Here is a 27,030-nt window from a genome sequence, read left to right on the forward strand (position 1 = left end):
GCTGCCGGCTGTGTTTGCTTGGTTGATGCCACTGCTTATGGGGGGGTTTTTTTGGGAAAAAAAAAAAAAATTATCTTTTTTTCCCCTGCTAGTTAGAGAAAGATGCTGACAACAGAGTGGGGTTTTGGTGATTTGGATGGTGACAATGCAAGGAAAGGGAGCTAAGTTTAGAAATAATTGCTTTGTCTTTTGCAGAGGTATTAGTGCTTCCATGCTGGTAGTTACAGGAATCGGCTGAAGGTGTTGGTGACATAAACACAGAAGCAAAATTATTGCTGCTTATAATGACTTTCATGTGTGTGAGAGAGACGTTATCAGGAAACAGGGAGCCGGAGGGGCAGGAGCTCTGGGGTCTCTGGCCACCATCAACCACCTGATGGCATCCTCCCTCCCAGCTGGCACACCACATCCCTCATCCCGGCTGCCACTCTGCATCCTGCATCCCGGCTGGCACACTGCATGCCATGTCCCGGCTGGCACTCCGCATGCTGCATCCCAGCTGGCACACCACACCCCGGCCGGCACACCACATCCTGCATCCTGGCCGGCACACTGCATCCCAGCTGGCGTTCCACATCCAGCAGCCCAGCTGGCACTCCGCTGCTGCAGGGACAGCCCGGAGAGGGTGCGGAGGTGGCTGCCAGCCCTTGGGACCAGGAGGGTCTTGCACCCAGGAGAAGCTGGAGAGCTGCAAGCATGGAGCGTGGGAAAACCAGATGGTGGGATCCTCCTGCAGCCCAAGAGGCGCTTGTTGCGGGGCGGGGGCTGGTCCGGGTAAGCAGCACCGAGGGATGCGCAGCCAAGGCCAACGTCTGCTGTGGCAAAGTCCTCCTGCCCCTGGATCCCGGTGCGCCCTGCCCCGGCTCCTCTGTGGGTGGAGGAGCAAACTGGAGGGACTTAAGGTGTTGTAAGGTTTTGGTTGTTAAAATGGCACTAGGCGACAGCGTGGAGGTCATCAGCTGAAGGCCTGACGCGGATGCGGGAGCTCACCGGGTGAGCGGCAGCCCCGCGCAGCAGCGGCTGTGGGTGGGAGCGGGGGATGCTCCCGCAGAGCCCCTCGGGAGGCTGCTCCCCTCGGGATGGCGGAGCTGCTGCTGCTCCGCCGGGAGAACCCGGGAACGTGGCTCCGGCGCCCGCTGCTCTCCCGCTGTTTGTTTCTGTGGCGGTTCCTCGCAGGCAGCGTCCTCCCCCATCCCTGCCCGTCCCTCGGCGGCGGGGCTGGCTGCGGAATGTAAACTCGAACGCTGGGAAGGAACCGATCTCTGATGAAACAGGGCCATTCATGCTTTCAGATATTAAATTCCATGCAGAATATTAAATAATTTCCTCTTCAGTGATCCCAGTAAATTTAATTAGCTCTCGTTCCCCCGATAGAGTTGTCTCTGCGCTCCTGAAGTGCTGCGTTTGGAGTGAAGGGGGACTCGGCTCCTGTCGGACACGCTGCCTGCCCGCGGCATGTGCGCTGCCACTGCTGCCACTGCTGCCACTGCTGCCATTGCTGCCAGTGGCAAGCAGCCCGTGGTCACCGCTGCCTTTCTGCTCCTTCGGCTCCATGCCAGGGCTCCATCGGAGCAAGGGCCTGGCTCCAGCTGCAGTGGGGGGGGCCGGGGCGCGGAAGCCCCCTCCTCTCCGGGCCGGCTCCCGGCTCTGGGATGCCGGTTGAGGCAGGGTTTGTAGATGGTGTCGGTTCAGCTTTGCTCAGAAAATGGCGTGAGCTTCCCAGTGTGGAGAGCGAAGGTCTGGGAAGGGGAGGAACCTGCTCGGGGCAAACCGGGGCCGGGGAAAAGCAGGGGGGTTTGGGGGACTTCTCCTTTTCTGTGGCCCCCTGAGAGCCAGGTCCCGAGGAGGAGGGACGGATGGAAGTCACACAAGCGCCTGACTTTCAGTAGAACTGTTTGCTGCTGCTGCTGATTTTGGGGTTTTTCTTTTGGTGTTTGGTTTTGTCTTTTAACTTTTAGAACCTCAGAGAAAAGGGGGAGGGGGGAAAAATCCCTTCCTGACGGAAGAGGCTAATAGCGGGTTATAAATGTGTCCCTGGCACGCTTCATTAGCCGCCATGACATATTGAGAGCTACGAACGGTGTGATGCCAGCAAATCAATTCAGAATTTAATCTGGAAAAGAACGTGGGGAGGTCGGATCATGCAACACGTTACCAAACATTCCTTCCCAGCCGAAATCGAGCGGCTCCTCTCTCCTGGCGCTCCTCCTGCCTGGTTGCAAAAGAAATAAATAAATTAACAAGTACCTGATTTACCGATGATTAATTTGCATAATTAGTGCTGTGTCAAATCACTTCACCGAGGTGCAGGGCAGACTTTGCTGTAGGTGTTTTTGCGCCTACCCGGTGCACGGACATCTTTCCGGGGTTGCTCGAGCTCACCTTATTTCACGTCTGAGAGTCCCGTGAGGCCGCGGCGTCGCTGGTGACGGGATTTGAGGCTGTGGGAAGGGGGGAGCGAGATCCCTGCCAGCCTTTGCGTGCCCCGTCCTGCTGCTGGAGCACGTGCCCTTCCCTGGCAATGTGTGCGGCCGCGGGCGGCCAGCCCCAGCGCCAGCAATGAGCTCAGAGCGCGCTCTGCCCGCGGCGCAGACCCGCGGCTCCGGCCAACGCCGGCTCCTGGGGGAGAGGCAGCGACGTGGCGGCTGAATCCCGGCCATTGCCCATCCGCTCGCTCCGGGGATGCCGTGCGCAGGTGCCCGAGGTGGGCAGGGGGATGAGCCCTTTTCCTCCGGGGTGGGGCCAGCGGCGCCGCTGGGGCCTGATCCCTGCCGTGGTTTCGGCTGGGCTGGGGTTGGGGTGAGAACGGCAGGTGGTGCAGTGCTGGGGTTTGGGGTGAGAGTCGGGGTGACAGCCCACTGGTGGGTTTGGTTGTTGCTGGGCTCTCAAGGCCTTTTCTGCTCCTCGCCCCCTGCCAGCGAGGGCTGGGGGGGCACAAGGAGCTGGGAGGGGACACAGCCAGGACAGCTGACCCCGACTGACCACAGGGACGTTCCATGCCATGGGACGCCATGCCCAGTGCATAGAGCTGGGGAAGAAGAAGGAAGGGGGGACGTTGGGAGTGATGGCGTTTGTCTTCCCAAGTCTCCGTTCCGTGGGATGGAGCCCGGCTTTCCGGGGGATGCTGAACTCCGCCTCCCCCCCCGCAGCCATGGGGAGCAGGGAATGAATTCCTTGTTTTGCTTTGCTCGTGCGCAGCTTTTGCCCTACTGATTAAACTGTCTTTATCTCAACCCATGCGGTTTTCCTCACTTTCACTCTTCCCATTCTCTCCCCCATCCCAGCCAGGAGGTGACCGAGCGGCTGCATGGCCTTGGCTGACTGCTGGGGGTCAACCGCGGCCCCGGCAGTGCCGGCAGGGGGGAGCCGGTGTCCGAGCGCCTCGGCAGCACCCGCTGCGGTGAGTCTCTTGGCTTTTGCAAGACTTGCCTTTTTTGCACGGTGTTTTCTGACACCGAGCACTGCGAATGCTGCCGAGCCCATCCCTGGGCACTGGGGAGATCCCAGCGGCGAGGCCGGCGGCGATTCCCTCCTCATCCTCCGGCTCCCGGGCAGGGGCTCGGGGTCCAACACAGTGGCAGCTTCAGGCTCTTTACCCTCCCTCGCCTGGAATGGGGGAAGTGGCTGCCGAAGACCCCACAGGTGACGCGTTCCATCAAAGACGTAAATCTATTTAATGTTTTAAAAGACGCTGCGGTGCGGGCGGCCTGGGCTGTGGGCCCTCACTCCTCCCCCCCCCCCATAATGGGTATCAGATTGTTCCACTGATCCTGGCATTGTTTTAGTAATTGACTGATGCAATGCAATGTTCACTGATTTAATAAGTTTGTTAGTATAATAGAGGTTCGGGATTTTGCCGTTAATGTGCAGTGACAATTACATTTTAGATTTGCTCGTTATGTTGCATAACTTAGCTATGAAATCTATTGTAAATTATATTTAAAAAAGCATTATTTCAGAGCGCGTCAGCGCGGCTCTCCCTGCCCCTCTCCCCGGTCCGGGGAGCGCTTTGCAGGCTGAGCGTGTTCCCGGCCAGACGCGCATCCAGCTCCTCGCCGGGTATCGCACGTTCCGCTTCGGGTTTTTTGGGTCAGGGCATCTGACACCTGCCAAAACCAAAAAAGAGATCTGGGTCCTGCCGTGTCATCCCACCGGCTCCATCGCAGCCAAGGACGGAGCAGGTACCCGCTGTCCTGGCGGCTCTCGGGGAGGGCTCCAGCTGGCACTGTGCCCCCCAGCCACTGGTGCAGGTCGGTGACGGACCCGGCACGGCCAGGCCCGAGCTGTCCGTGCCGTGGCAGAGCTGAACACGCTGCCGACATCCCCTTTTCGGGCAGAGTCATGAGGAGGGGCCGGACCCCGTTTGGGCACCTCCGAGTCGAGGGTTCCCGCGAGCTCAAGCCGTTGTGAGGACTCGGAGGCGCTGCCACCTCCCTGTCTTGTCTCTTCCCGGTACCGAGTGGCGTCTCTTGCCTCTCAGAGGTGATTTCTGCAGGTCTGGGACTTGGCATTGGCCTTGCTGGGGCTCTGCAGAGGGGATAACGGGGACAGGACGCTCAGCCCTGGGGACTGGGAGGACCCCGGGTGCCGGGGTTTTGCTGCGTGCCGCGGTCACAGCGTCCGCGCTCAGGAAAAACCCGAGACGGAGCTGCAACAGGTCTTGTGCAGTTCTGAGAAGGAAAACCTCGTCATCATCAAGGATAAAACCAAAAAAAGCAGGAGTAATTTAAGAAATCTGCCTCCAAATGAAGGCCCTAAATGGCAAACGGACTGAGAAATAAGCTAAGGAAAAAAGAAAAACAAATATTTCTTTCAGATTAATATTTGTTCCCTCTGGTTCGCGTAACAGCCTTGCCAGGAGGCAGGGGTTTGTTGACTTGTGCTTTTTAACTGCTTCTCTGCCCTCCACCATCGCTCTCACATGTTCCCTGCCGTTATCCCTCTCCTCCTCCTCCTCCTCCTCTCCCAGGGTCAAGTTCAGACTCTCGCCGTCCTGGAGACCCCCACGCAGGTTCCCCCGCTGGGTTCCCGTCCCGGCGTTCCCGGTGCCGATGGCATGCCGGGCAGCGCGGGGTTGCCTAGCAATCCCGCAGCATCGCCGCTCGCTCTCCTCCGCTCCGCTGGCCGCACACGCCGCCCGGTTTGCCACGCCGCGCCGCCGGCGCGGGTACCGGTTTGCATTTCTAGGAACAGATGTCAACAGGGAGCCGGCCGGGAGGCTGGGAACGCGAAGAGAATTTTGCAGAGCGGCGCTCGCCCGTGTTCCCCCTTCCTCCTCCTGCAAATCTGCTGCCTGAAGCATCTCCAGCCCCAGTGAAGCGTGAGGGAGCCGCGGGCGAGGAGCCGGCCTGGCCGAGCGCTGCCTTTGTCTGGCAGGTCGGGAGGAGCAGGAGCCCGGCTGCGTCTCGAGGGGGCTAAAAATATACACGTTTGTCATACACAGTGGATGTTGAGATGTATGAGGTGCATTTGGTGCGGTTTATAGTCGTTCGCGTTACGGCTCTATATAACCCTGGTGATTTTCTCCTGAGCGTTCCTCAAAGCCCGTGGGAGGAAAGAAAGGGGTGTTGGGAGGGGAGGGGGCAGCGGGGGCTGCGGGGGCTCTGCAGGACACGGGTGAATGTCTCACAGATGAACCCGGCGCTACGTGCAGAGGGAGGAAGGGACGGCTCAGACCGCGGGGATTCCAGAGAGTTCTCAGGAAATACAATTTTTGGAGGTCCACCACAGGTTTGGTGGGAACTGCTGGGAACCACATAATGCATCATCTGAGCCAGAAAAAGGTGCTGAGCCCCATCCGGGAACTCCAGCAGGTCTGCAAGGAGCCGTCTGCTGCCGCTGGGCTGTGTGACACCCCCGGGCTTGAGGGCGTCGGGACACCCGGCCGCAGCGGTACGAGGGACCCGTGCTGCCACCGCTCCCGGCTGGTCCGTGGCACGTCCCAGCAGTGTGCCAAGGGAAAGGGCAGGAGGATGGGACGTCTGACAGCCCGTGGCTCGCAAATACAACAATACGGGTCTGCAGCGTGCCCAGCCGGCTTCCCGTGGGAGGGGGTACACAGCCAGAGAGCCGGGAGAGCTGGGAACGCCAGGGCTCTGCTCTTCCATAATGCTCAAGGAAGGGCTGTTGCTTCCAGCCAGGAATGCTGGGATCACGGCCCAGAGGCCCTTACATTAGATTCAAAGGGAAGGAGGGGTAAGGGGCTGAGACACGCACAGAGATTTAGCGACTCCGGGGCCGCTGCAACCCACACCCTGTGGGTTTCCTGCACCACCTCGACTTTCCCAAAATTTCCAATGAGGATTGGAAACTCTTTCCTCACCACGGTCCTGCCCGGGGCTGATGTGGGCCCAGGCATCCCGGCCACCCTTGGCCATCCCATGCAGCGATGGGATCGGTGCTGCGCTCCGGCAGGGAGCATCCGGGTTGTCTGCTCCTGGCCTGCCCGCGTGTCCACACGGAATGTATGGAAAAACAGAGGGAGGGCCCGTGGGGCAGTTCCGTGCCCACCCATGGGCAGCAGCTGGCACTGCCCCGCTGTGGGAATAACCCCGTATCCATCCTGCCTGGAATATGTTTGGTTTGGGGGGAGAATCACGGAGCTCTTTTACCAGATCAGAGGTGGGAGCGCGTGCTCAGCGTGTGCCGAGCGTGTGCCGAGCACCCACCAAGCACGCTGCCGGGCGGGAGACACCGCGCTGGGGTGGGACTCGTGCTGTGAGCCCCTCGGTGTGGGTGGGCGCAGGTCGGAACGTGTCCCGAGCACGGGTGGGGGAACACGGGTGGGAGCGTGTCCTGAGCACGGGGGAAAGGTGGTGGGAGTGTGTCCTAGGGGTGAGTGGGGGGGCGTGGGGTGGGAGCGTGTACGGAGTGGGGGGGTGGCGGGTGGGAGCGTGTCCTGAGGGGGGTTGTTGGCAGGTGGGAAGTGTGTCCTGAGCACGGGTGGGGGGAGAGCGCGGGTGGGAGCGTGTCCTAAGGGTGGGGGGGGGGTGTGTGAGGTGGGAGCGCGTCCTGCGGTGGGGGGGCGGCAGGTGGGAGCATGTCCTAAGGTGGGGGGGGGGTGGTGGGCGAAAGCGTGTCCGGAGCACGGGTGGGATGTCGCGGGCGGTGGGGTCCGCCCTCGGGCCCCCCCGCGGTTCCCCGCAGCCCCCCGGCGGCGGGGGGGGGGGGGGGGGGGAGTGAGAGCGGGCGGGGGGCGGGGGCGGCCGCGGGGCGGGGCGGGGCGGGGGCGGCCGCACGTGCCCCCCCCCCGCGGCGCTCGGCGGCGGCCGGGGGCGGGCGCGCGCGCTCGCTCGCTCGCTCGGCGGCTCCGGGGGCGGCGGCGGCGGCGCGGGCGCAGCCGCGTGCGAGGCGAGCCCAGCCCGGCCGGCACTAGCCCGCTCCCGCCGCCGGGCCGCCCCGCTCGCCGCTGCTCGGGAGATGCCGCTGGGCGGGCGGGGACCCGCGGCTGCCCTGCGCCTCCGCCGCCGCGGCGGGCACCGCTGAGCGCGTGAGTCACCGGGCGGGGGGGGCGGGGGAGGGCGGCGGCACCGCGGCATCCCCGACCGGCGGCACCGGGCACGGGAGCGGGGGGGAGGCGGCAGGAGGGAGGGAGGGAGGGAGGGCGGGGGCAGCTCGCCCCGGTCGTGCCCCGGGAGCTCGGCGCGGAGGGGGCGGCGGCGAAGTGCCCCCGGGGGTTTGGGGTTCACCGGGAGCCCGGGGGAGCGCATCCCGGGGAGGGGGGGGCCGGAATGAAGTTTGGCTGCGGCTGGGGGTGCCTGAGCCCCGGTCCGGTAACGGAGCCCCCCCACCGCCCCGCCGTTAACGGCGTCCCTTGAAGCTGGAGTCGGCAGCGACTGGTTTGCCTGCGACAGGATTCCGGCACAACTTCTCATTAAGTTGGCGTTATAGGTTCTTCACGGATGTCTTAATTAGCTGCTGTTGTTAACAGGAGTATTGCGCTAATTAAAATCACACCCTCCAGGTGAAGGTAAATTGTAAGAAAAAGTTGGGCGAGGTGGAGTCGGGATTAATGGGGTGGAGGAGGAAGAGGAGGAGGAGGAGAGGCTCCTGCTCGGTCTGGCCACCTTCGGGGAGCGGGTAAAGCTCCGGGGGGCAGATCTGGGCCCCGCTGCCGACGGTCAGAGCCGGGCGAGCGAGACACCTTTCCCTGGCTTTTTCCTCTCCTGCATTCCTCCAGGAATTCCCTCGCCAGGCGAGCAGGCTGTGCCGGCTGTGTGGGGAGGCAGGCAGGGCGGGATGGAGAAGGATGAAGGAGGGAGGCAGGGAGGGATGAAGGGAGGGATGGAGAAGGATGAAAGGAGGCAGGGATGGATGGAGAAGCATGAAGGGAGGCAGGGAGGGATGGAGAAGGATGAAGGCAGGCAGAGATGGAGGGATGGAGAAGGATGAAGGGAGGCATGGAAGGATGAAGGGAGGCAGGGATGGAGGGATGGAGAAGGATGAAGGCAGGCAGAGATGGAGGGATGGAGAAAGATAAAGGAAGGCACGGAGGGATGAAGGGAGGCAGGGATGGAGAAGGATGAAGAGAGTCAGGGAAGGATGAAGGGAGGCAGGGAGGGATGGAGAAGGCGTTTCGGAGTCACCGGCTTTATTTGTGTCGCGGGTGGGAATGCACGGTGCCATTAGCCAGCCAGTGGTGTGTGTGTGTGTGTCCCCCTCCCCGTCGCTGTGCGTGCCAGGAGGCTGCACCGCACGCAGCATCGCCTCCGAACGCTCCCAGGCAGATGTCTGAAGTAAACAAACATGGCACGGGGGTCCGGGAGTGACCATGGGGACAGGCAGCAGGGTGGCAGGAGCCGGGGGGGGGGGAGCATGGACATGTGTCCTTCCCTCCCAGCTCCTGCCCTGGAGGGAGCTCTGGGTGCGCAGGTGGAGGGATGGGGAGGGGGGAGCAGGGATTTCTCAGCTTCTCCCTCCGCAAAGCGTGACATGAACAGCACTGACTATTTTTGGTTGCCTTTCGTGAAGGTTCGGAACTCGCTGGCTTGCCTGGCCTCGGGTAGGGTGGCTTCTGCCACCTGGGTTTCTGTCCCCGGGGGGGGGGGGACGGGGAGGGGGACACACAGCCCAGGGAAGCTGTGAGGTCGGGGAATACCTCGCTCTTTTTCCCTGCGAATTCTGCGTGGTGTTCTCCGGGGTTCGTGGTTCGTCTCGCAGCGATTCCAGGGTGTATTCCGCTGCCCCGGCATTATTTGCGGGGCTGGAGGCCGAGCTGTGCTGGGCGAGCACAGATGAAGGCAGTCTGTTCCCCGAAGAGCTGCCTGGTTTCAGGCTGAAGCAGTTGAGGCGTGATAAAGCCTCACAAAGCGAGAAATGAAGGCTGGGTTTTTTTTTTCTGGATAATAGATGGCGAAAGAGCCGGGAGTTGCTAATTTCTGTGGAGGGCTGATTGCAGCGGGCTGGGGCTGGCAGGGCTACCCAGGTCTGGCCAGTTGTTGGGAACTTGTTCTTGGCTCCGGGGAGCTGTGCTGAGGCTCGGCTTGTTATTTCACAGAAAATACAGCAGGTTTTTCCCCCCCCGCCCCCGTCCTCTCCTCTGAAGTGATCTGTGGGATCGTTCAGCATCGCCGAACCTTGGCACAAGGGCACCCGAAGGCTCTGCTGCAGCGTTGGGTAAACCTTTGCCAGGGTGAAGGGGGTGGCTTTTGGGGCACGGCTGTGGGGTCCTCTCACAGGGATGGAAATCGCGAGTAGGGACCTGAAGGGGGGCGGGTTTGGAGCGCTGAAGATGAGTGGTCTGGAGCCCGCAGGCCAGCTGGCTGGTGGACTCCTGTGGCCGTGAGCCCACCCCCGGGTACCTGACGGAGCGCAGAGAGACTGGGATGGGTCTGGGAAACCCCCAGCCCAATGGTTGTGCCTCTTGCTCCTTCCCCCGGTTTAGGAACCGCGTGGGGACCGGCCTCACAGCACTGAAGGAGCCGTCACCGACAGACACCTCCCGTGCGCCGCTCGGTGCGCGGCAGCGCTTCGGGGGCACGAGGCTGGCGTCTCCCGTGGGCACCCCGTGCTTCCCACAGGGATGCCGCAGCACCGTCCTGCCCCTCCTGCTGCTCCTGGAGACAAGAGGGACCTGCGCAGACTGGGAGGTTTTTGGATGTTTTGGGATGCCGACCCTTGCTCCATGCGACGCTGCCTTTGGAAAAGCAGCTCCCCCAGCTTTCCTTTCCCAAACCTGGCCAGTCGTGCGTACTCTGTACTTTCCCTGTTTATGCGGCCGCTTTTTGATGAGGGCTGGGATTTTTTTCTCCATTTCAAAATCAGGGCCCTCTTTCCCAGTTGCTCTCGTTTCTGCATCTCCCTTCGCCAGAACATGTCGTCCTTAATTCCTGCACCGGTGTCCCAGGCGGTGGGATGGCCGGACAGCCTGAGCGTCGCCTTCGCTCCCCGCCGCTGCGGAGGCTTTGCCTCCCTGCCCCACGCAGGGGTTTCTCCTTTCCCAGCCGCATGGGACGGTTTCGCTGCATGGCCGCGATGCCTGAGAGGGATCCTCCGGTAGGAGGATGCGCCAGGGGGGACTTGGGCATCTGGGGGGACACAAGTGTCCCCACCAGGCTTGTGTCTCAAGCAGCTCGTCCAGCACAAGCCGTATTTGCTCATTCAGAGTATAAATAAAGGTTTTTAAGTGTGTGCATTTACTAAATTAGTTTGTCGTCACAATTTTTCAAATGGATCAGCTGACGGTAGATAAATGCCTCTGAAGGTTATTGAGATAATAAAAGGCATGAGGGAAGTTCCTTAATTTATTTGAGTTCTCTTTTAATTTACAGTCTTATGGGGTGAGAGTACACTGAACGATTAGTCCTTGCGAATGATTTGGTCTTTTTCGAGCAGCGGTTGGAGAGGCAGGGGAGCTGGGGGGGGGAGGTTGGAGGCTGAGTTGGTGGTGGAGCAGCCGGGGGGGGGGGCGTGCAGCGCTGGGGCATCTCCGCCGGGGGGGGGGAGGGCGGGATGGCAACATCTGTCCTCTCTGCACATCTGGGAGAAGAAAGTGGAGGAGGATGAGGTGCCTTCCCCGGGGTTGTGGAGTGAGTCGGTGTCTCGGCTGGGTTTGAAAGGGGACCTGCAGAGCAGCCTGCTTTCGGCTGGGGCTGAACGCCTTTTGCTCATCGCTGATGAGTACAATGGAGTGAAAAGGAGACGTATTTTCAAGCGTGTGAGTTGACAGGCCTCCCACCTCCCACCCAGCGCCCGCGGTGACCCTGCTCTGCCTCCCAGCCCTGTCCTGCTCCGGCTGCCCCCAGACCCAGCAGCAGCCTCAGCCGAGGGCTCTGGCGCCTTCTCCCACCAGGGTGCCTCTTCCCATGCTGCGGCTGTGGGGTTGGGATACTCAGGGATGCTCGGTTGGGATACTCAGGGCCAGGATGTTTATGGATGCTTGGGGCCGGGATGCTCAGGGATGCTCAGTTGGGATGCTCGGGGTGGGGATGTTCATGGATGCTCGGTTGGGATGCTTGGGGTGGGGATGTTCATGGATGCTCGGTTGGGATGCTCAGGGTGGGGATGTTCATGGATGCTCAGTTGGGATGCTCGGGGCCGGGTTGCTGAGGGCCACCGGCAGCCGCCGCTGTTTCCCTCTCCGACCTTCGCAGTACAGGCAGGGGCTGCTGTCGGGGCTGTTCCAGGGCTTTCTGCTGGAATCGTTTGAGGTATTTCGGGATGTGCGTTCTTGCAAATTAATTGACAGGCTGCGATACCAGACAAGGAAGCAAAATTTTCTTCTCTGTTATTTCATTAGTTATTGAGATTAAATTTTTTTTTTTTTTTTGAAACTTTATTTTTAATAAACCAATCTAAAGCTAGCGCTCTCCTTTGCTCGGCTCGCACAGTGATGCTTCAGGCATCATTGTGTCTTCCAGACTAGACAAGATTGAATTTCTAATGGGTAGAAATGAGCACACGAGCGCGGGATCCCTTTTCATGTTTCATTATCCAGCATGTACGTGTCCCCCGGCCCTCTCTCCCCCTTGCTGCCGGGCATGGGTCGTCCTGCTGGTGGCTCCTGCCCGGCCCCGGCTTTGCTGGGCAGCCTCGAGCCTGCTCCCGCGCTGCCATCCCCTGCCCTCCCCTCTCGGCCCCGGACCAGGGACGTGCCTTGGCAGTGGGGGCATCTGTGCCATTTTAAACTGAAGCGGTTTCCGCTCCCGGGAGCGGCCCCGGTGCTCGGTCCCCCGTCGCCTGGGGCGGGCAGGGGCTGGGGGGTCGGATCTGGCAGCGGCAGGAGGGGCCGGAGCGTTTTCTTGCAGGGAAAAGTGGTTTCTCCCCAGCATTTTGCTGTTGGTTTTCCCAAGCATCGAAGGCACCGTGTGTTCGTGCGGGCCAACCCAGGCTCTTCTTACACCATCTCGGCTGGTGCTGCCGCGGGGGAGGTGAGATGTTGCCTGCAGCCCCCCCGGGCCGGGGATGGCGGCTGCCCAGCCCCAGACAGTTCCCTCCTCTCCCCTCTTGCAGCGGTGCCCGGCATCTGCGTGCCCGGCATCCGTGATGCCTGGCGTGCCGCAGTGCCCGGCATGTGCGTGCCCGGCGTGCCGCAGTGCGCGGCGTGCCCTCCCGGCCGCCTGGCTCTGCCCAGGCAGGAGGAGGGTGAAAATGGGGTTTAAATATATAAGAGGCCCCGGACTCACTGGGGTCTGAGTGGGACCAGTGGTGGTCCCTTTGGGCAGTCCAATGGATTCAGGATTCCTTAAAACTGGGAATCCGGGCACTGGCCGGAGTTCTGTAAGCCGCTAAAATCATCTCCAGGAACGAGTGAGCCGGGCGAGCGCCGCCGGAGCTCAGAGAACCCGGGATTATTGAACCAGGGGAAGTCGTTGCAACCAGAATTTATGGAAGTGATAAAACAAGTTTTGACAACAGGCTCAGCAGCTGGGAGAGAATATTTTCCTCTTGTCGGATCGATAAACAATTAATTCTAAAGCAGGGAGCTGGAGAAAAAAGGGAGCGTTTTCCAGATTTCTAAACTCTTAATCAAGCTCTGGGTAAAACATAGATGGGAGAATCTGAGACCTCCTGATAAAATCTTGACCTTGATTACTGGTTCCTCAGTCCGCGGACTGCAGATGATACTTCCTTTGCTGAATAAATCCACTTTCAAATATAGAACTTGTTCCTGGATATTTGTGCTTCCAACGTGTCTAACGTAGCTTTACTTAATAATCTGCTTCAAAATGCGGACTTCCCCCCCCCCCCCCATTTTAATTGAATTCTAATTTCCATTCGGAATCTGCTTAAATGAAACGAGTTTAAAGACACGGTAAATAATATGTATAATTCACGTAGTCCTACCATAAGCTGTGGAAATAAAGAATCCAAACGGATTCTTTGTGGTGTCCTGTGTCTGTGGGTTTGGGAGACCCCAGGTCCATGGGAGACCTTTGGCAGATGCTCTGTCAGCGGCTGCTGCAAACCCTGGGTTTTAATGGAACTTCCCCAAACAGCGTTTGTGTCCGTAATGCCCGGTGGGCACCGCGCTGCCGGCTCCTGGGTGCGATGGAGCGGGGTCTGGGGAGGTCCGTTCCCTCCCCAGGAGTTACTGGGGTTGGCCGACAGCCTGTTTTGTTGGAGGGGGGAAAAAAAAAAAAAAAGGCTCAGGGATCTCTCACAACTCAGGGTTTGGTGCCTGGGCAGTGGGGGAATTTCTGCGGTAGCGCTGCAGCAGGCATGGCGCTGGTGCGAGCTGCCGGCCGGACTGGGGACAAAGACCGCTTTTGGCTGTTTTCTGAGCCCTGGCAAGGTGACCCCCACAGCTGGGGTGTCACAGCCCCGCTGCGCGGGCCCCTCGGCGGCGGGCACGGGGTGGGGGACTGCGATACTGCCCCTGCGGGGGCTCAGTCGTGTTCGGCGGATGCAAATGGTGGCTGGTGCCGGAGAGCATGGCTCTGCGCCGGGGGGGCTCTGCAGGCAGCCCAGGTAATCTGCATGTCAGCGCCTCGCTGCTGCAGTCGCCCAGAGCCCTGCGCCGGCGGGGCCCGGCTGCACGGGATGCTCCTGCTGCTGTGCGGGGGCTCCGGCAGCGCCGCAGCGGCAGGGGATGCGGCGGCATCCCGGCGTGGCGCGGTGGCAGCGCCGGCGGGGCTTTCCCACGTCCGTGGCGTGGAGCAGGACCGGGGCGCAGCCGCAGAGCCCCCGCACAGGCAGGGGTTGCAGGGGGTGGGGGGGCTCTGGCAGGCTCATCCGCACGGGAAGGTGCTTCACGGAATGTGCAAATCCCAGTATGGAGAGGGGCCTAAATAATTATATGCATAGCCAGATTTTTTTTTTTTTTTTAAATGAAGCTATCTACAGTATATTGCAGAAGTAATTAGGAATCCTGAGCTGGCTGTATCTCGATCTTTATAGCAACATAGCTGATAAAGCATGATTCAGGGACCTCGTTATCTTTTTTTAAAGAAGTTTTTATTTAACTTCCGTGAAGTTGCCATGGTTACTCCTGTGCATGGCTTCCCTGCCTCTCTTGCCTTAAGTGCAGCTGCTAGCGTTGAGAATTAAAACATCTACATTTGGAGCAGCCCTGTGCCCCCCCGCTGTAATCCTGGCTGTGCTCTCATGGGGGGAGCGGCTGCGGTTCAGGAGCCTCGTCCTTTGCTGACCCTGGAAAAGGCATTTTCAGCTCCGGTGCTTGAGGTGTTTGGCTTAGTAAAGCCCTGCCTTTCTCCTGCTGAAGAAACCACCCCGCCGGAGGAATTTGGAGGGTGGGTTTGGGTCCCCCTCGGTGTGGGAAAGACACCGGGGCTTCCCGCACCGAGCTGCCAATAGCAGTGCCCGGCTGTTGGATGCTCAACGGCGTGACGGCCCCATCCCCATCTCCGACCTCCGCAAAACTGGGGCTGGGGCTCTGGCTCCCTGTCTGGGACGGTGCAGACCTCGCTGCTGGTGGAGCTGCCGCCGCGGTGCCTCTGCTGAGCCGGGCTGCGGGTCCCAGTGCCGGGAGCCGGGCTTTGGAGTCCCCTCCCGCCCTGGGATCGGGTGCTGGGTTTGGTTCTCCGTTGCTTTCTTGGCGTCCTCGTGGCCCTGGCAGCCCTGTGAGGGGGCGTCGTGGGACGCTGCGGTGGCCGTAGTCTGTCACATGCAGGAGCCCCCTTGTAGCCATCCCCCAAAGCAGACTGGGGACCGGGGACATGCTGGTGGGGCACTTCTCTTGCAGGGGACGTGCCACCGTGGGCCCCCTCCGTCCCTGCGTAGCCCCCGTGTGCCGCGGGAGGGTTTTGCTCAGGTGCGGGCAGGGGAATAGGGCTGCTCCACCACGGGCTGCAACACACCGTCGGGGACAGGGATTAACTGGTTTGCCGGCATGCGGGATTCCTGTGATGTGCCACGGATGCGCGCCGCGGTGCATCGGCACAGCCTGGGACGTCCCCTGCTGCGTGACACGAGGCTCCTGCGAGGCGCGGGGGGGGCTGCGGGGCTGTGGGATGGAAGGGGAAGGTGGCGGGAGGCGCTGGGAGTGGGGACCGGTGCCCTGCAGTCCTGGCTCGCTCTGCGTCTTGGCGAATAGGGCCTCGTTGTCCGGGAGGTGACGGAGCCAGGAGGTTTAACGAGCCCCAAACGAGCCCTTTCCGGATGCTGCGCCGGGAGGCCGCGGATGCAGGCGCAGGGAACCGAGGTGGGGTATGAGATCAGCCCGTTTCCATGGCGATGGCCATGACATAAGACAGCGACATGAGATGTTTTGTGATAACGCGTCTGGAGCCAGGCGAGCCCAAGAAGTTGGGGAGCTGAGGGGGCAGCACCCCACCCCCCTCCCGCCCCCAACCAGCCAAGGGGCTGGGCGCTGGTGGGGATGCGGGAGCCTCCAGAAGGGAAAAATCCATATTCGACCAGTTGTGTTTGACGGGAAGGAGAAGCCATGCTGCTGCCTCCTCCCGCCAGCGAAGGGCTCTGATTTCTGCTGGCAGGGGGATGGGGGTCTCGCGGGCACTTGGTCCCGCTCCGCCGCCGCTTCCCGGCCGCGCGGCACCCACCAGGTAACGAGGAGCCCCGCGTCGGGCCGGCGCTGATGGCCGTCTGTCCAGGGCAGGGCTGAACCCTGTCCTCATTACGTCTGTCAAAGTTTTGTCAAGCTTCCCCTCCTGCTCCTCTCGGCGTGTTTAAGCGGCGGAGGGTGGGAGGCTGCGTGGGAGGTGAAGCCGCACCAGAAATAATTCTGCGCGTTCGGGGGTGCGAGCGGCGCTGCGGGAAGGCACCTCTCCCCGGCAGCCCCGCTGCTGGCCCGCGGCTGCCAGCCTGGTGCAGAAAGTCCCCCGGATGAAGTGAGCGGCTTCTATTTGTTTGTCTCCCCTGTCTTCCTCCTCCCTCCCTTTCCTTATTTCACTTTTCCCTTCTCCTTTTTCCTTCCCGACGAAAGATTTTCTTGCAGTGTCAAGGCAATGTGACCTGGTTCCTTAATAAAGAGGAGGCTTATTAGAATTAAAGCCCAACAGTGTTAAAAAAGCAATCTTTGCAAGATTGAGGCCATGGGGGAATTGTAAATTCTCAGCAAAGACCTCATTTAAAGGCTGGGATGAAAACACATGCGCGCGCACGCACCGAAGCCTTGCACCGTGCGGGGACGTCTGGTTTGGAGGAGAATTTGGGGGAGGACGAGGGAGCGATGCTTGGATCCGCTTGGAGTTGCCCGGGATCCTCCCGTTAGACGGACGCCTTCATGGCTACGCTCGCTCCGTGGCCGGGGCGGCTCCGTGAATATCCCTTGGGTTTGGGTTTGTTTTCCTTGTTCCTCTGGGGACACCCTCCCTGCAGCCCCCTCTCGGCTCCTCCTCCCGCATCCCTGCTCATCCCCTCCCGGCGCGGCCGCCCACCACCGCGGCGGTGGGAGCGATGGCAGCCAGCGCCGGGCGCGCGGCGGTGAGTCAGGCTGCCTGCGCTCCCCGTCGCTCCGAGGGGTGCGGGGCTTCCCCGGCTGCACAAGTTTCCCTTGGGCTGCGGTGGGTGCTGGGCTGGTGCCGGAGCTGGTGGGGAGAGCCGGGACGGGGTGTCCCTCGCCGGGGTGAGGTGTGTCGGCTCCGCAGACCCCCTACCCCGGCATGTGCGGTGGGTGCTGTCTGCGTGGGTGCTCCCCACAGGCGCAGGCAGGGGCTCGCGGTGTCCACGGGGCAGAGCAGCGCCCGTGGCGTGGCTGCGGCTTTGGCCTCATCCTGCGCCGAGCGTGTTTCCCTCCCGCCTGCCCCTTTGGGAGCGCAGGTGGGACTTCTGGTCCGAGCACCCTGCGGTGCCTGGGGAGAAGGGCTGCGGTGGGGAGCAGGGAAGTGACCCCGCTGCCCTGCAGCAGCTCCCTCTCTCCTTTTTCCTCCTCCTCCTCCTGCTGGATTTTTCTCTGGGAGCGGCTGCAGCGGGGGCTGCCGCCGTGCTCCCGCGGCCGGCTGCAAGCGGAGGAGGTGTCAGAAAGGGCCTGGCCCTCCCGCTGTCCCCGGAGCAGCAGTCCCTGCCGTTCCCCACGGTGGTCTGTTGTCATGATTTGCTCTTATCTGTCTAATTAGAAAGCAAGCTCTCCTGGCAGGGAGCTCGGCGGCTTCTCTGGCTCTAAGTGCCGCGCACACCTGTGGTGCGGCAGAAATGACGATATCTTAAGTGAGCAAAAGGGAGGGCTGATATGCGAGTGTTGATCAGCTCGTCTGCCCGGGGTCGGGCTGTGGGAGCCCCCGAGCTGCCCTGTGAGGGGAGGGGGCTGCTGGCAGCCGGGGACGCGCGGGCTCCTGCTCAGCGATGCCCGGGGTCAGCGGGGCTCTGGGTAAGGAGGGTGCTTGGAGCCGACGGAGCCTGGTGGCCAGAGCCTGGTGCTGCCAGGGAAAGAGCTGCCACCTCCCACGGGTTTGTGTCGTAGACTCATAGAATGACAGAATGGTTTGGGTTGGGAGGGACCTTAAAGATCATCTTGTTCCAACCCCCTGCCCTGGGCAGGGACACCTCCCACGTCCCGGTGCCCGTGGCCAAGGCTGGCCCACCGCCTTGCCGGCCAGGTCACACGCGAGCCCCGCTGCTCGGGTGGCCGAGGGACAAGCGCGCATGTGCCAGCGGGTCCTGCCACGGATGGGACATCAGAGCGCGTCCTCCCAGGTCTCACTCGCGTGCGGGGGGCATATTGCAGGGCCGTTCGGTTCGGTGGCGGTGCTGTTCCCGTGATGCACAGCTCAGCTCCAGCCTTTGTTGTCACTTCTCCTGGATATTTATAGCTGACCAGAGCTGGCCCGGCCCCGCGCCTGCCCGACCGCGCTGCTCCCTTGGCATGGCGGTGCCAGCGCACCCTGGTGCGGGGAGGGGAGGGGAGCTGCAGTGCCGGCATGGGGGGCGCTGGGGCCGATGGCTCAGCATCGGGGAGATGCTCTCGGTCGGGGAGGCTGCGGGGCGGCGGCGGAGCTGGGTGGTGTTGGTGCTGCGTGGGGGGAGCACAGGGCAGGGAGCCCCGGGTGCTGTGTCGCTGAGCAGGCGCAGGGTTTGCAGCGCGAGGGGTGCGTGGGCGCAGCGGCGCTGCTCTCCAGGCCCCCGCTGGCATCCCCTGTGGCCGTGCCCTGCTGCGTGGCCGTGCCCTGCTGCGTGGCCGGTCGGTTTGTCCTGCTCCAGGAGGAGCGGGCTGGCTGGGCGCTGATCTCCGAGCTCTCTGGCAGGGCTGTTAGAAATGAAAGCTCCTCGTGGACGCTGCCTGCCTTGGTGCGTGGGTGCACGGCTGCGGCCGTGCCTGGGATCTCTGCAGAGCGTGTGCTGTTGTAGGGCTTTGCTCTGCCCTGCAGCGATGTGCTCAGGCGGGTGGTCAGCGGGGAAGCTCTTGCTGCAGCCCTCGGAGCCCGTCGATGCTCTTTTGGGCCTGAGCTTCCCCTGCCCCGGGGGAGCCGCGGGGGCAGGGAATGCTTCGGACCTGACCCAGGTCAGAACTCGAGGACTGGTGATTCCTTCTGCGCGAGCCCTTGTGCGAAGTGGTGACGGGTTCTCGTGTGTCCTGGAGTTGGGTTTATCCAGAGACGTGAATTTGGGCTGTATGGTGGGGCATGGGGAGGCAGGCTTTGGGGGCATCCTGGTCCTCTCCTGTCCTCTGGATCTGCTGCGAAAACCCTGAGGAGCAGCCGGGGGTTGCAGAGGGGGATCCATCCCGAAGGGGTGCGAGCGGACCCTGCCCTGCTGCCCGGGGGCCGTAGGAAGGTGAGGCTGGCGCTGCCACCTCTCCCTAACGCGCCGTTAATTTAATGTCTCGTCTAGGAGCCTTTCACTTCAGGATAAATGGCCTTTCTGTCCAGAGCCCGCGTGAGTTACTCCGATGTTTTGCTACTGAGTGGAGGTGGGTAGGGCAGAGTCGGGTATGAGATTGGGTGATGGGCAAGAGAAGCAATCTCTGGGAGGCCATCAATTTGGATTAAGCTTTGTGGACTGGGATGTAGGGTAATCACCATCCTTCATTTCGGAGAGGTAAGAAACAAGTCAGCTTCTTTATGGATCATTATAGCTGCAGCAAGAATTGCTTCCACCCCGGCCATGGGCACGCATCCCCGCCGGGCTGGAGGAGGGTGTAAAGCCGGAGGAGCGGGCTGGCTGCGGCAGAGCACGCTGGGGCAACTGTGGCTTTGGAGGTGGGAGCCGGGTACTGCTGGTCCTTTCCCTCCTGGCTGGGGCAAGCTCCCCCCTCGCTGCCGCGGCTGTGGGGTGCTGGAGCCGGTGGGGGTGAGGTGGGCAGCGGGAGCCGATGGGGGGCAAACCCCCCTGCTCCCCAGGGAGCCCGGATCCCGACCTGCCCCAGGGGTGGGATCCCCTCTGCTCCCCCTGCGGTGCCTCCGGCCCTGGCTGGGCTTCGTCTGCCTGTGTCCGCCGGCAGAGACTCCTGGTGGGTGTTGGAGCTGCTCTTCCACCAGAGCTCAGCATTCGTCCCCCGGCACGGCACCGTGGGGTGGGGGGGACCTGCCACAGCAGGACGGGGGACCGGCCGCTGCCTCTCTCTGCTGCCGCAGCATCCCCCCCTTCCCAGCGCTGCGATGGCAGGAGTTGCAGAGCATCTCCCCGGGCCCGCTGACAGCAGCGCTCTCCAGGCATCCTCCTCCTCCTCCCGCCCGCGCACGCCCACGCGCAGCCAGCGATAAAAGGCTCAGCCCCGTAAACAAGGGGGAGAGGAGGAGTGATGAAATGGAAATGGGGCAGCGGTCTGAGGCGGGGGAGCGCGGGTGTGAAGCCCGAACCAGCCGAGCGGAGCTGGTGGGGCTGGTGCAGCTGGTGCGCTGCCTGCGTTCTGCCTGTGGCCGCGGCGGGGAGACTGGGGAGATGCTCGCGGGCGGGCAGGGAGGAGAAATCCGTTTTGGACTCGCCGAGCGGAAGGCCTCTCTTCCCTTTTGTTTGTACTTTTCTTTTTTTTTTTTTTTTTTTTTTTTTTATATCCGAGTGCTTCATTTTCCAGAAGCTGTCATTTTACATAAACCTCTCAGCGAGGTACATCCATTCCCACTGCCAAAATCTCCATATCAAACACTTGTAACATGCCGCTGAACTGACAGCCCTGACTATACACGCTCCGTGGCGTTACAAAGGGATGCTGCGTCGGTGAAGGATATAAATACACACATTGAAATGACACGCAGCGCGCTCGCGCTCCAGCTCGCTCTCCCCTGCTCTCTTGCTGCCCAGTTAAAATTTATCTGCAGCCTCGGCACGGCTGCCCGCGACCCTCCTGGTGCACCGCGGCACCCGCCCGGCACTGCTGTGGGTGCAGGGGATGCAGGGCTGGCGTGCTGCATGGCTTGAGTGCTGCATGCCAAGCACAGGGCTTAGGTTCTGCATACACTGCGGGGAGTGGGGTGCCGCCGGGCAGCAGCATCTCCGGGGAGCGCGGGAGCCCCCGGGCAGCGACGGCCGTGGCCAGTGTGCGTGGGAGGCCTTTGCTGGTACGGTGCCTTGGAGCTGAGCTCCGTCTGAAGTGGGCCCAGGCAGGAGGAGGCAGGGTGCAGGCAGGATGCAGAATGCAGGCAGGATACAGGATGAAGGATGCAGGCAGGACGCAGGCAGGGTGAGGGATGCAGGATGCCCCTGCCTGTCGGGCAAGGGGCTGAGGTGCCTGTGCCGAGGGGAGGGGGCTGCAGCACCAGTGCTAACCGTGCCGGAGTGGAAAGGGCTCCTCCAGCCCAGCAAAGCACCTGAGTTCGCCCTTTTTTTAAAAAAAAAAGGGGGAGCTGCTGCAAAAGCTGATGCAGGGATGCCCAGGAGCCTGGCACCCGGACAGCCCTGCCCAGGGCTGGTGACGCGCTCGCAACCGCTGCGGGGTCAGGAGCCCCTGCGCAGGCTGCACCCCGGGCTCCCCAGGGATCCTTTTCCAGCTGGGATGCGGCTCTGTCGGCACCTTCTGCCTCGGAGCGTGGCCCAGCCTTGCTCTGCCACAGGCTGCGGCTGTGAACACAGACCACTGCTCGGGGAGGGGGATGTGGCCAGTCTCCCCCCACTGCGGCACGGACGCTGCTGGCTTGCCCTGAGCCCCCCTTGTTCAGCGAGCTGTGGCTCCGCTGCGGCCGGGCTCCCCGTGCCAGTGGGGCGCGGAGGGGCGAGCAGCTGCCCCAGCAGCGGCACAGCCCCAGGGAAAGCCACACGCCTGGTGATTCTGGAGGAGTTGGGGCTGCTTGGCTTGACACTCTGTCTTTGCTTCAAATCCTGTTTTAATGGGAATATGGGGGACAGAGAGAGTTAAGCAATCAACTGCTTTATTTTCGAAGGAAATTCTTTTCTTTGGATGAAACTCAACTCCAACCCCAAATCTCTGTTTCTTTGCAAAGGAGAAGGAAGGAAATGCAAAATACGCTCCCCATCCCCCAGAGTCTCTCAGTCTTGCAGCTGATGAGCAGAACCATTCCTGCTCCGCCTGGGATTCCCCCCATCCTCTTCAGAAGGAAGTCGCCGCCGTCGCTGATGGTGTCGTAGCTCTGTGCTGCCGGGATGGCTGTCGGCGCCGCTCACGCTCCCTGGGGTGGGACGTGGCTCTCTGGGGAGGCAGCGGGATGCTCGAGCAGGTCCCCGGGGAGCGGGCTCTGCTCCAGGGCTGAGAGCTCCCACGGTCCCTTACCCCCTCCCTGGGGCCGCCTAGTTCCTTCTGGATGTGCCGCAGGGGTCTCATGGCCAGTGCAGACTCTGTGGGGCTCGGGGCCACGGGCTGGCGCCAGCCCGGGCTGGGGGCTGCGGGTCAGGGCAGGGCAGCAGCAGTAATGTAGGTCCGGGCAGGGGGGCTCTGAGAGATGGGGCTGCCTAGCTGCAGAGGCGGCAGCAGCATTCGGGGTTCTCTTGGTTCCCTGCTCCTGTGGAAACCCGAGCTCTCCACGAGCCCAGGAGGGCCGGGGCGAGCTCCCCCCGCGCTGAGGCTGCTGCCGGTGCCCGTGGAGCACCGCTCGGGACCCGAGCAGCTCCCTCCTCCCTGCGGCCCCGCTGCTGGAGCGCCTGGAGCAAAGCGGGAGCCAGGCTGGGTGGGACGCAGGGCTCGCTGGGGCTCGTGGGCTGCGCTCACCGCGCTGCGTGGCTGCGTCGCTCCCGGGGTCTCCCTGTTGCCAGCGCAGCACACGGGGCGCACACCGGCCGGGGCCGTGGGCTGTTACCGGCAGAGCGTTACCCCGTTGTTCGTAATGCCGCGCTCGGAGGTTTCTGCTGCTCTTACAGACAGGAACCTTGACGTGGGAAATATGGGAGTTATTTTTTTTAATGTAACGCCATTAAAATGGTTTTTAATTGAGTTCATTTCTGCAAGTTCGATGATAAATTTTTAAGCGCCTCAACTTGGAGAGACAGGTCTGCGTTCGGCTCCTCCGCTTCTCGCATGAGAACAGCTCCAGGACCTGAAAGGTTTCTGGACTGTCGCTGTCTGTCATCGGAAATCCTCTGAGGTCTCTGTCCCCAGCAGAAGGGAGCCTGGCACGTGGGGGTGTGTGTGTGTGTCCCCAAAGCTCCCGCAGCTCTGCCGCCCGGGCTGGCGCTGCTGGGGGATGCGGGGATGCTCCGGGTCGGGTCTCTGGAGACCTGAGCATGGCTGGGGGGGCTGCCAGCAGGGGTTTGCCTTGGTCCCCCAGGGGAAGGTGCGCGGGGGCCGACATGGAGTGAGCGCCTGGGGCTGTGTTGGAGGTGGGGGGGCGCATGGGGAGGGAGCGCTGGCAGCCGGGCACCTCGGGGCACCCAGGTGGAGCCGGGGGGAGCCTCTGCCCTTGCGTCTTGCTCCTTCCAGCCGGGATGAGCCAGCCTTTCCCAGGACCCGCGAGCAATCTGCTGCCACCGCAGCATTGGGTCCCCGGGGAGAAGCTGCTCTCCCCGGGCCAGGGAGCCGTGGAGGGCGAGGGCAGCGGCAGTGCAAGCTGCGATGCCATCTGCCGCCCTCGCTGGCGGAAAGGCACAGACCTCATGTCCCCAAACCACTCGTTTTAGAGGAGAGAGTGCACCCGGCTGGCGATGCTCCTGGCAGCCCAGGCAGCACTGACTTGCTGGGGCTGGCAGCTGCCGGGGGTTGTACCGTCCCCGGGGGGCTCCTGTGCCCGCTGTGGGCTTGGGCAGCCCCGTGGCTGAGGGCTGGGATTCCCTTTTCCCACCTTGGAGGGAACCATCCAGGTTTGGCCCCGGGTTCTGGCGCGAGGCTCAGCCTGGAGCCGTGTGTCCGTCCCGAGGGAGCGGTGACTGTCCTGGCGCTGGGACGGGCGCGCGGCTGAGCTCTCCGCAGGGTGGTTTGTGGGTGTCTGGGGAGGGCCCAACCGTAGAGCCGGCAGGGGCTGCGGCTGGGAGGGGGCTCGCCGGGAAGGAGCGGGGTCTGGCTCTGTGCTTGCTGCTGGTGCGGTGCTGCTCCGCTGGTGGGGAAATTCCCAGTTTCTGCTTTCCCGGGCACGCGCGTGCCAGGCCGCTTGCCTGCGGCCGGAGCAAATTGAGCACAAAACGCTGCATGGTTTGAGACGGAGCCCTTCAGTCCATGGCTGCGCTGTGGGGCTGGGTCCCCTTGGCCGTCAGAGCCCCAGGGGTGCTGTAGGTCCGGAGGGGTTTGGCTGACATGAGTACCTGGCTCCAGAGCTGCTCCTGGCCATCATCCCCCCACCCAGAGCCCCCCCCAGCCCCGCTCCCCTCTCCCAGCCGCTGTGGTGCACGGGCTGGCTGTTGGGTGCGCGCGGTGGGCGGCTGCACGACCCTGCACGCTGGGTCTGCCCATCTGCTGTTGCTGGGGGGAAGGGGCTTTGGGGGGGCTTTGGGTAACAGGCTCAACTGGAGCGTGGCCCTTGGCTCCATCCCCTCGCAGAGGCCAGCGGGGCGGCAGCGCGGGTAGCCCCTGCCTCTCGCCGGCGCTGCCGGGACCCGCGCTGGGTCAGTGCCCGACTCCCGCTGGCAGCGGCAGCTGCTGCCGCCGAGCCCGGCCGGGAGCAGCCCCCGGTGCCAGCTGCCTGGGAGCTGCCTTCCCTCTTCCCCGCTTTGTCCCGAGGTTTTTCCCTCCTGCCTCCATCCCTGCCGGAGCGCAGGTGTGGGGAGGGGGAGCCGGAGCCGGGCAGAGGGGTCGGTCAGGCCGTGGGCGCCCGCTGTGAGCGATGGAGGGAAGATGGTCTCTGCAGGCAAAGTTCATGAACGTTCATCACTGGTGATGGGAAGTTTTTGTACGTGCTGATTAACTGCCTCCCTCTGATGTGACATGGCAAGATAAAATATGAGCGACTGCATTCTTTGACTTAAAACTTAATTAAAACTATATATCAAAAACGTAAGACCCTAGGCTTAATAAAACCTGATAAAATTATACTAATACACTTCAATTTCAATCCAAGGCTCCCTGATGGAAGAGCGTGAGAGGCTGAACCCATAACTAGATTAGAAACACCTCCTATGCAATATTTATGGTGCTGTCCTGCTTGAGATGCATGGCCTCTGAGGAAGACTCTGGCACCGTGATGAAGAGGAGTTGTCAGCCCAGCTTACGTGTAAATAGCAGAGAGGGCAAGGTGGTGCAGGCGTGCTCCTGGCAGGGGGAGAGCGGCTCTGGGGACGAGCTCAGGGAGGCAGGGATGCTGCTCCCCCCCCTGCGCCGCCGTGCCCTGGGGCTGCCTGGGCACCTGACCTGCCTGCGGTCCCTGCCTGCGTTGCCGGTGGTCCCGCAGCCCTTTGTCGGGGTGAAGGGAGAGGTCGCGAGCTCCGACCGCAGGCTCCTGACAGCTGCCGATAGCTGTTGGCCGGTTTGCCTTTACGGGGTGATTTATTGAGTGAGATGCTGCATGTTGGATTAGAGGCTTAGAGCCAGAGCCCTGCGATTAGGAGGGAGCGGAGAAAAGGAGCCTGTTAGTTGACTGTGCAGGAACGTTGGCCGTCCCGGCGGGGGAGGCAGCCGTCAAGCTGCTGGGGGGGCGATTTGGGGATGGAGGTGCCCCTCCGCTCCCTCCTCTCCAGGCAGAAATCAGCAGGAGCACCCCAGCCCCCGCGTGCTCCCCCCAAGCGCGTTCTCTCCAGCACAGCCCGGAGAATCCCTGCCGCTGGAAGTGCTCGCTCAGCCTTTCCCCGCTGGCCCCGCGTCCCCAGAATTTTACTTTCAGGCATAAATATCCCGGGTTCGTGTCTGCAGAGGGGTTTGTGCCCGGGGCGGGTGTCACCCGGGGGTGTTTGGTGGGGTTTGGGGTTACCGGCGGGGCTCGGCGCAGCGCGGCACGGGCGGCTGCAGTGCCTCCTCGCCCCGGCGGCGCGGGAAGCGGCTCTGGCAGACTGCTAATGCGGAGCATAAATCCTGGTGGAGACAGGGTAGGTCAGAGGAGGGAGGCAGGACCAGTAAAGCATTGCGGTCAATGAGACTCCGTCCTTACAGGAGAAACCGGGGTCTAGTTACAGAGTGGAGGGAAAACACGCAGTGATGCTTCACAGGGACGGGCGGCCCTGGGGGTGCTGCCCCGCTCCTGCCCCACTGCCCCCCGACACCCCGCGCAGCCGATGCTGCGGGGTCCGGCATCCGTCCCTGCCACCTCGGTACTGCTGCCTCTGGCTCTCCCCACTCCAGCAGCCTTTTGGGGGCCATTCCCCCTTTTCGATGTGTTTCACGCGGCCGTGTGTTCTCGGGGTCTGCGGCGACTGCAGCCGGCGTGCGGAGCGCGGGCGTTTCTGCTGCTTTTGGTTCCTTGGGTTGCACCTAAACCCACTGGGACAGCCCAGTTCTGGCTTGGTGTCGCGGGTTGGGCTGGGCTGCCTGCGCCTGGATGGGACTCTGAGCGTGGAGGGTCCCCGTTGCACAGGGGGGGCCAGAGCTGTCTGTTTGGTCTGGGGGCGCATCCAAGGGCTGGGGGGCTGCTGGGATCCGGCACTGCCGGAGGGCTCTGTGCCTGTCTCCCGCGCCCAGGGGCCGTGGCCACGGCCGGTCCCACTATTCCGCTCTCTCCTCTCCCTTCCAGGTGACCGGGCGCGTGTCTCCAGGGAGCGCTGATGTGCGCTGGTGTTTCTCCAAGGCCTGCAGAAGTGGCCTGGCTTGACCCTGGCACTGCGGGGGGGCGCAGACGAGGCAGGCGCTGGGCTGTTGGGGACCCCCTGCCCAGGCAGGAGGGGACCTGGCGGGCAGCAGCATCGGCTCTGCCAGATCCAAGGTCCCCGTCCCCTTGCCCCCTCCCCAGAGCCCCCAGGAGCTGGAAGTAAGGGTAGAGCAGAAGGAAGAGGGATGGGTGTTTGCAAGGCGGTGCCCATCTCCTGCCCGTCTCTGCCCATCTCCTGCCCATCTCCTGCCCGTCTGCCCATCTCCTCCCCGTCTCTGCCCATCTCCTGCCCATCTCCTCCCCGTCTCTGCCCACCCGCCGTCCCCCTTCCCTGGTCTTTGCCGCGGGTTCGCTCCCTCGCGCCGTCCCTCTCCCCGGCCCCGTGCACGGTGCTCCGTGGAGCTGTATTTTCAGAGACTGCGGGGGATGTCGTGTGTGTAAAATTAGCACTGCCTTGTTAGTCCTTTTCAGGCTAATTCGGAGTGAAATGCTTTAGCAGCGGTGGGCTGATTCTATCAGGAGAACAAGAACTAATTAAATTCACTCTGACCATCAAGCAGTAAATTATTTATACCCAGACAGATGCAATCTAATCTGTAGCATCCAGCCCCACTGAACTTGCATC

The 27,030-nt window shown here is 62.4% G+C and overlaps 2 protein-coding genes across 18 annotated transcripts in view; one reads left to right on the top strand and one right to left on the bottom strand.

The window, feature by feature from the left end:
• RBFOX3 (RNA binding fox-1 homolog 3) overlaps nucleotides 1-27,030 on the top strand; it is a 183,145-nt gene that overhangs the window by 37,443 nt on the left and 118,672 nt on the right. For 8 of the 17 annotated variants that reach the window (XM_063351781.1, XM_063351782.1, XM_063351776.1 and 5 more), the window contains exon 1: nucleotides 7,301-7,489. The exons of 2 other annotated variants lie outside the window; for them this stretch is intronic. The gene's annotated coding sequence lies outside the window, so the exon portion shown is untranslated. Of the gene's footprint in view, nucleotides 1-7,298; nucleotides 7,490-17,900; nucleotides 18,052-27,030 lie in introns of those variants that run through there. 7 more of the 17 variants (XM_063351780.1, XM_063351783.1, XM_063351785.1 and 4 more) reach the window with 4 other exon arrangements.
• ENPP7 (ectonucleotide pyrophosphatase/phosphodiesterase 7) overlaps nucleotides 1-27,030 on the bottom strand; it is a 62,520-nt gene that overhangs the window by 30,976 nt on the left and 4,514 nt on the right. Inside the window, exon 2 of the mRNA XM_063352473.1 lies at nucleotides 4,922-5,183. Within this exon, the coding sequence (XP_063208543.1) occupies nucleotides 4,922-5,183 (262 nt within the window). The remainder of the gene's footprint in view (nucleotides 1-4,921; nucleotides 5,184-27,030) is intronic.

This window comes from Chroicocephalus ridibundus, chromosome 14, assembly GCF_963924245.1.
Source record: "Chroicocephalus ridibundus chromosome 14, bChrRid1.1, whole genome shotgun sequence".
In the NCBI taxonomy this organism is placed as follows: Eukaryota; Metazoa; Chordata; class Aves; order Charadriiformes; family Laridae; genus Chroicocephalus; species Chroicocephalus ridibundus.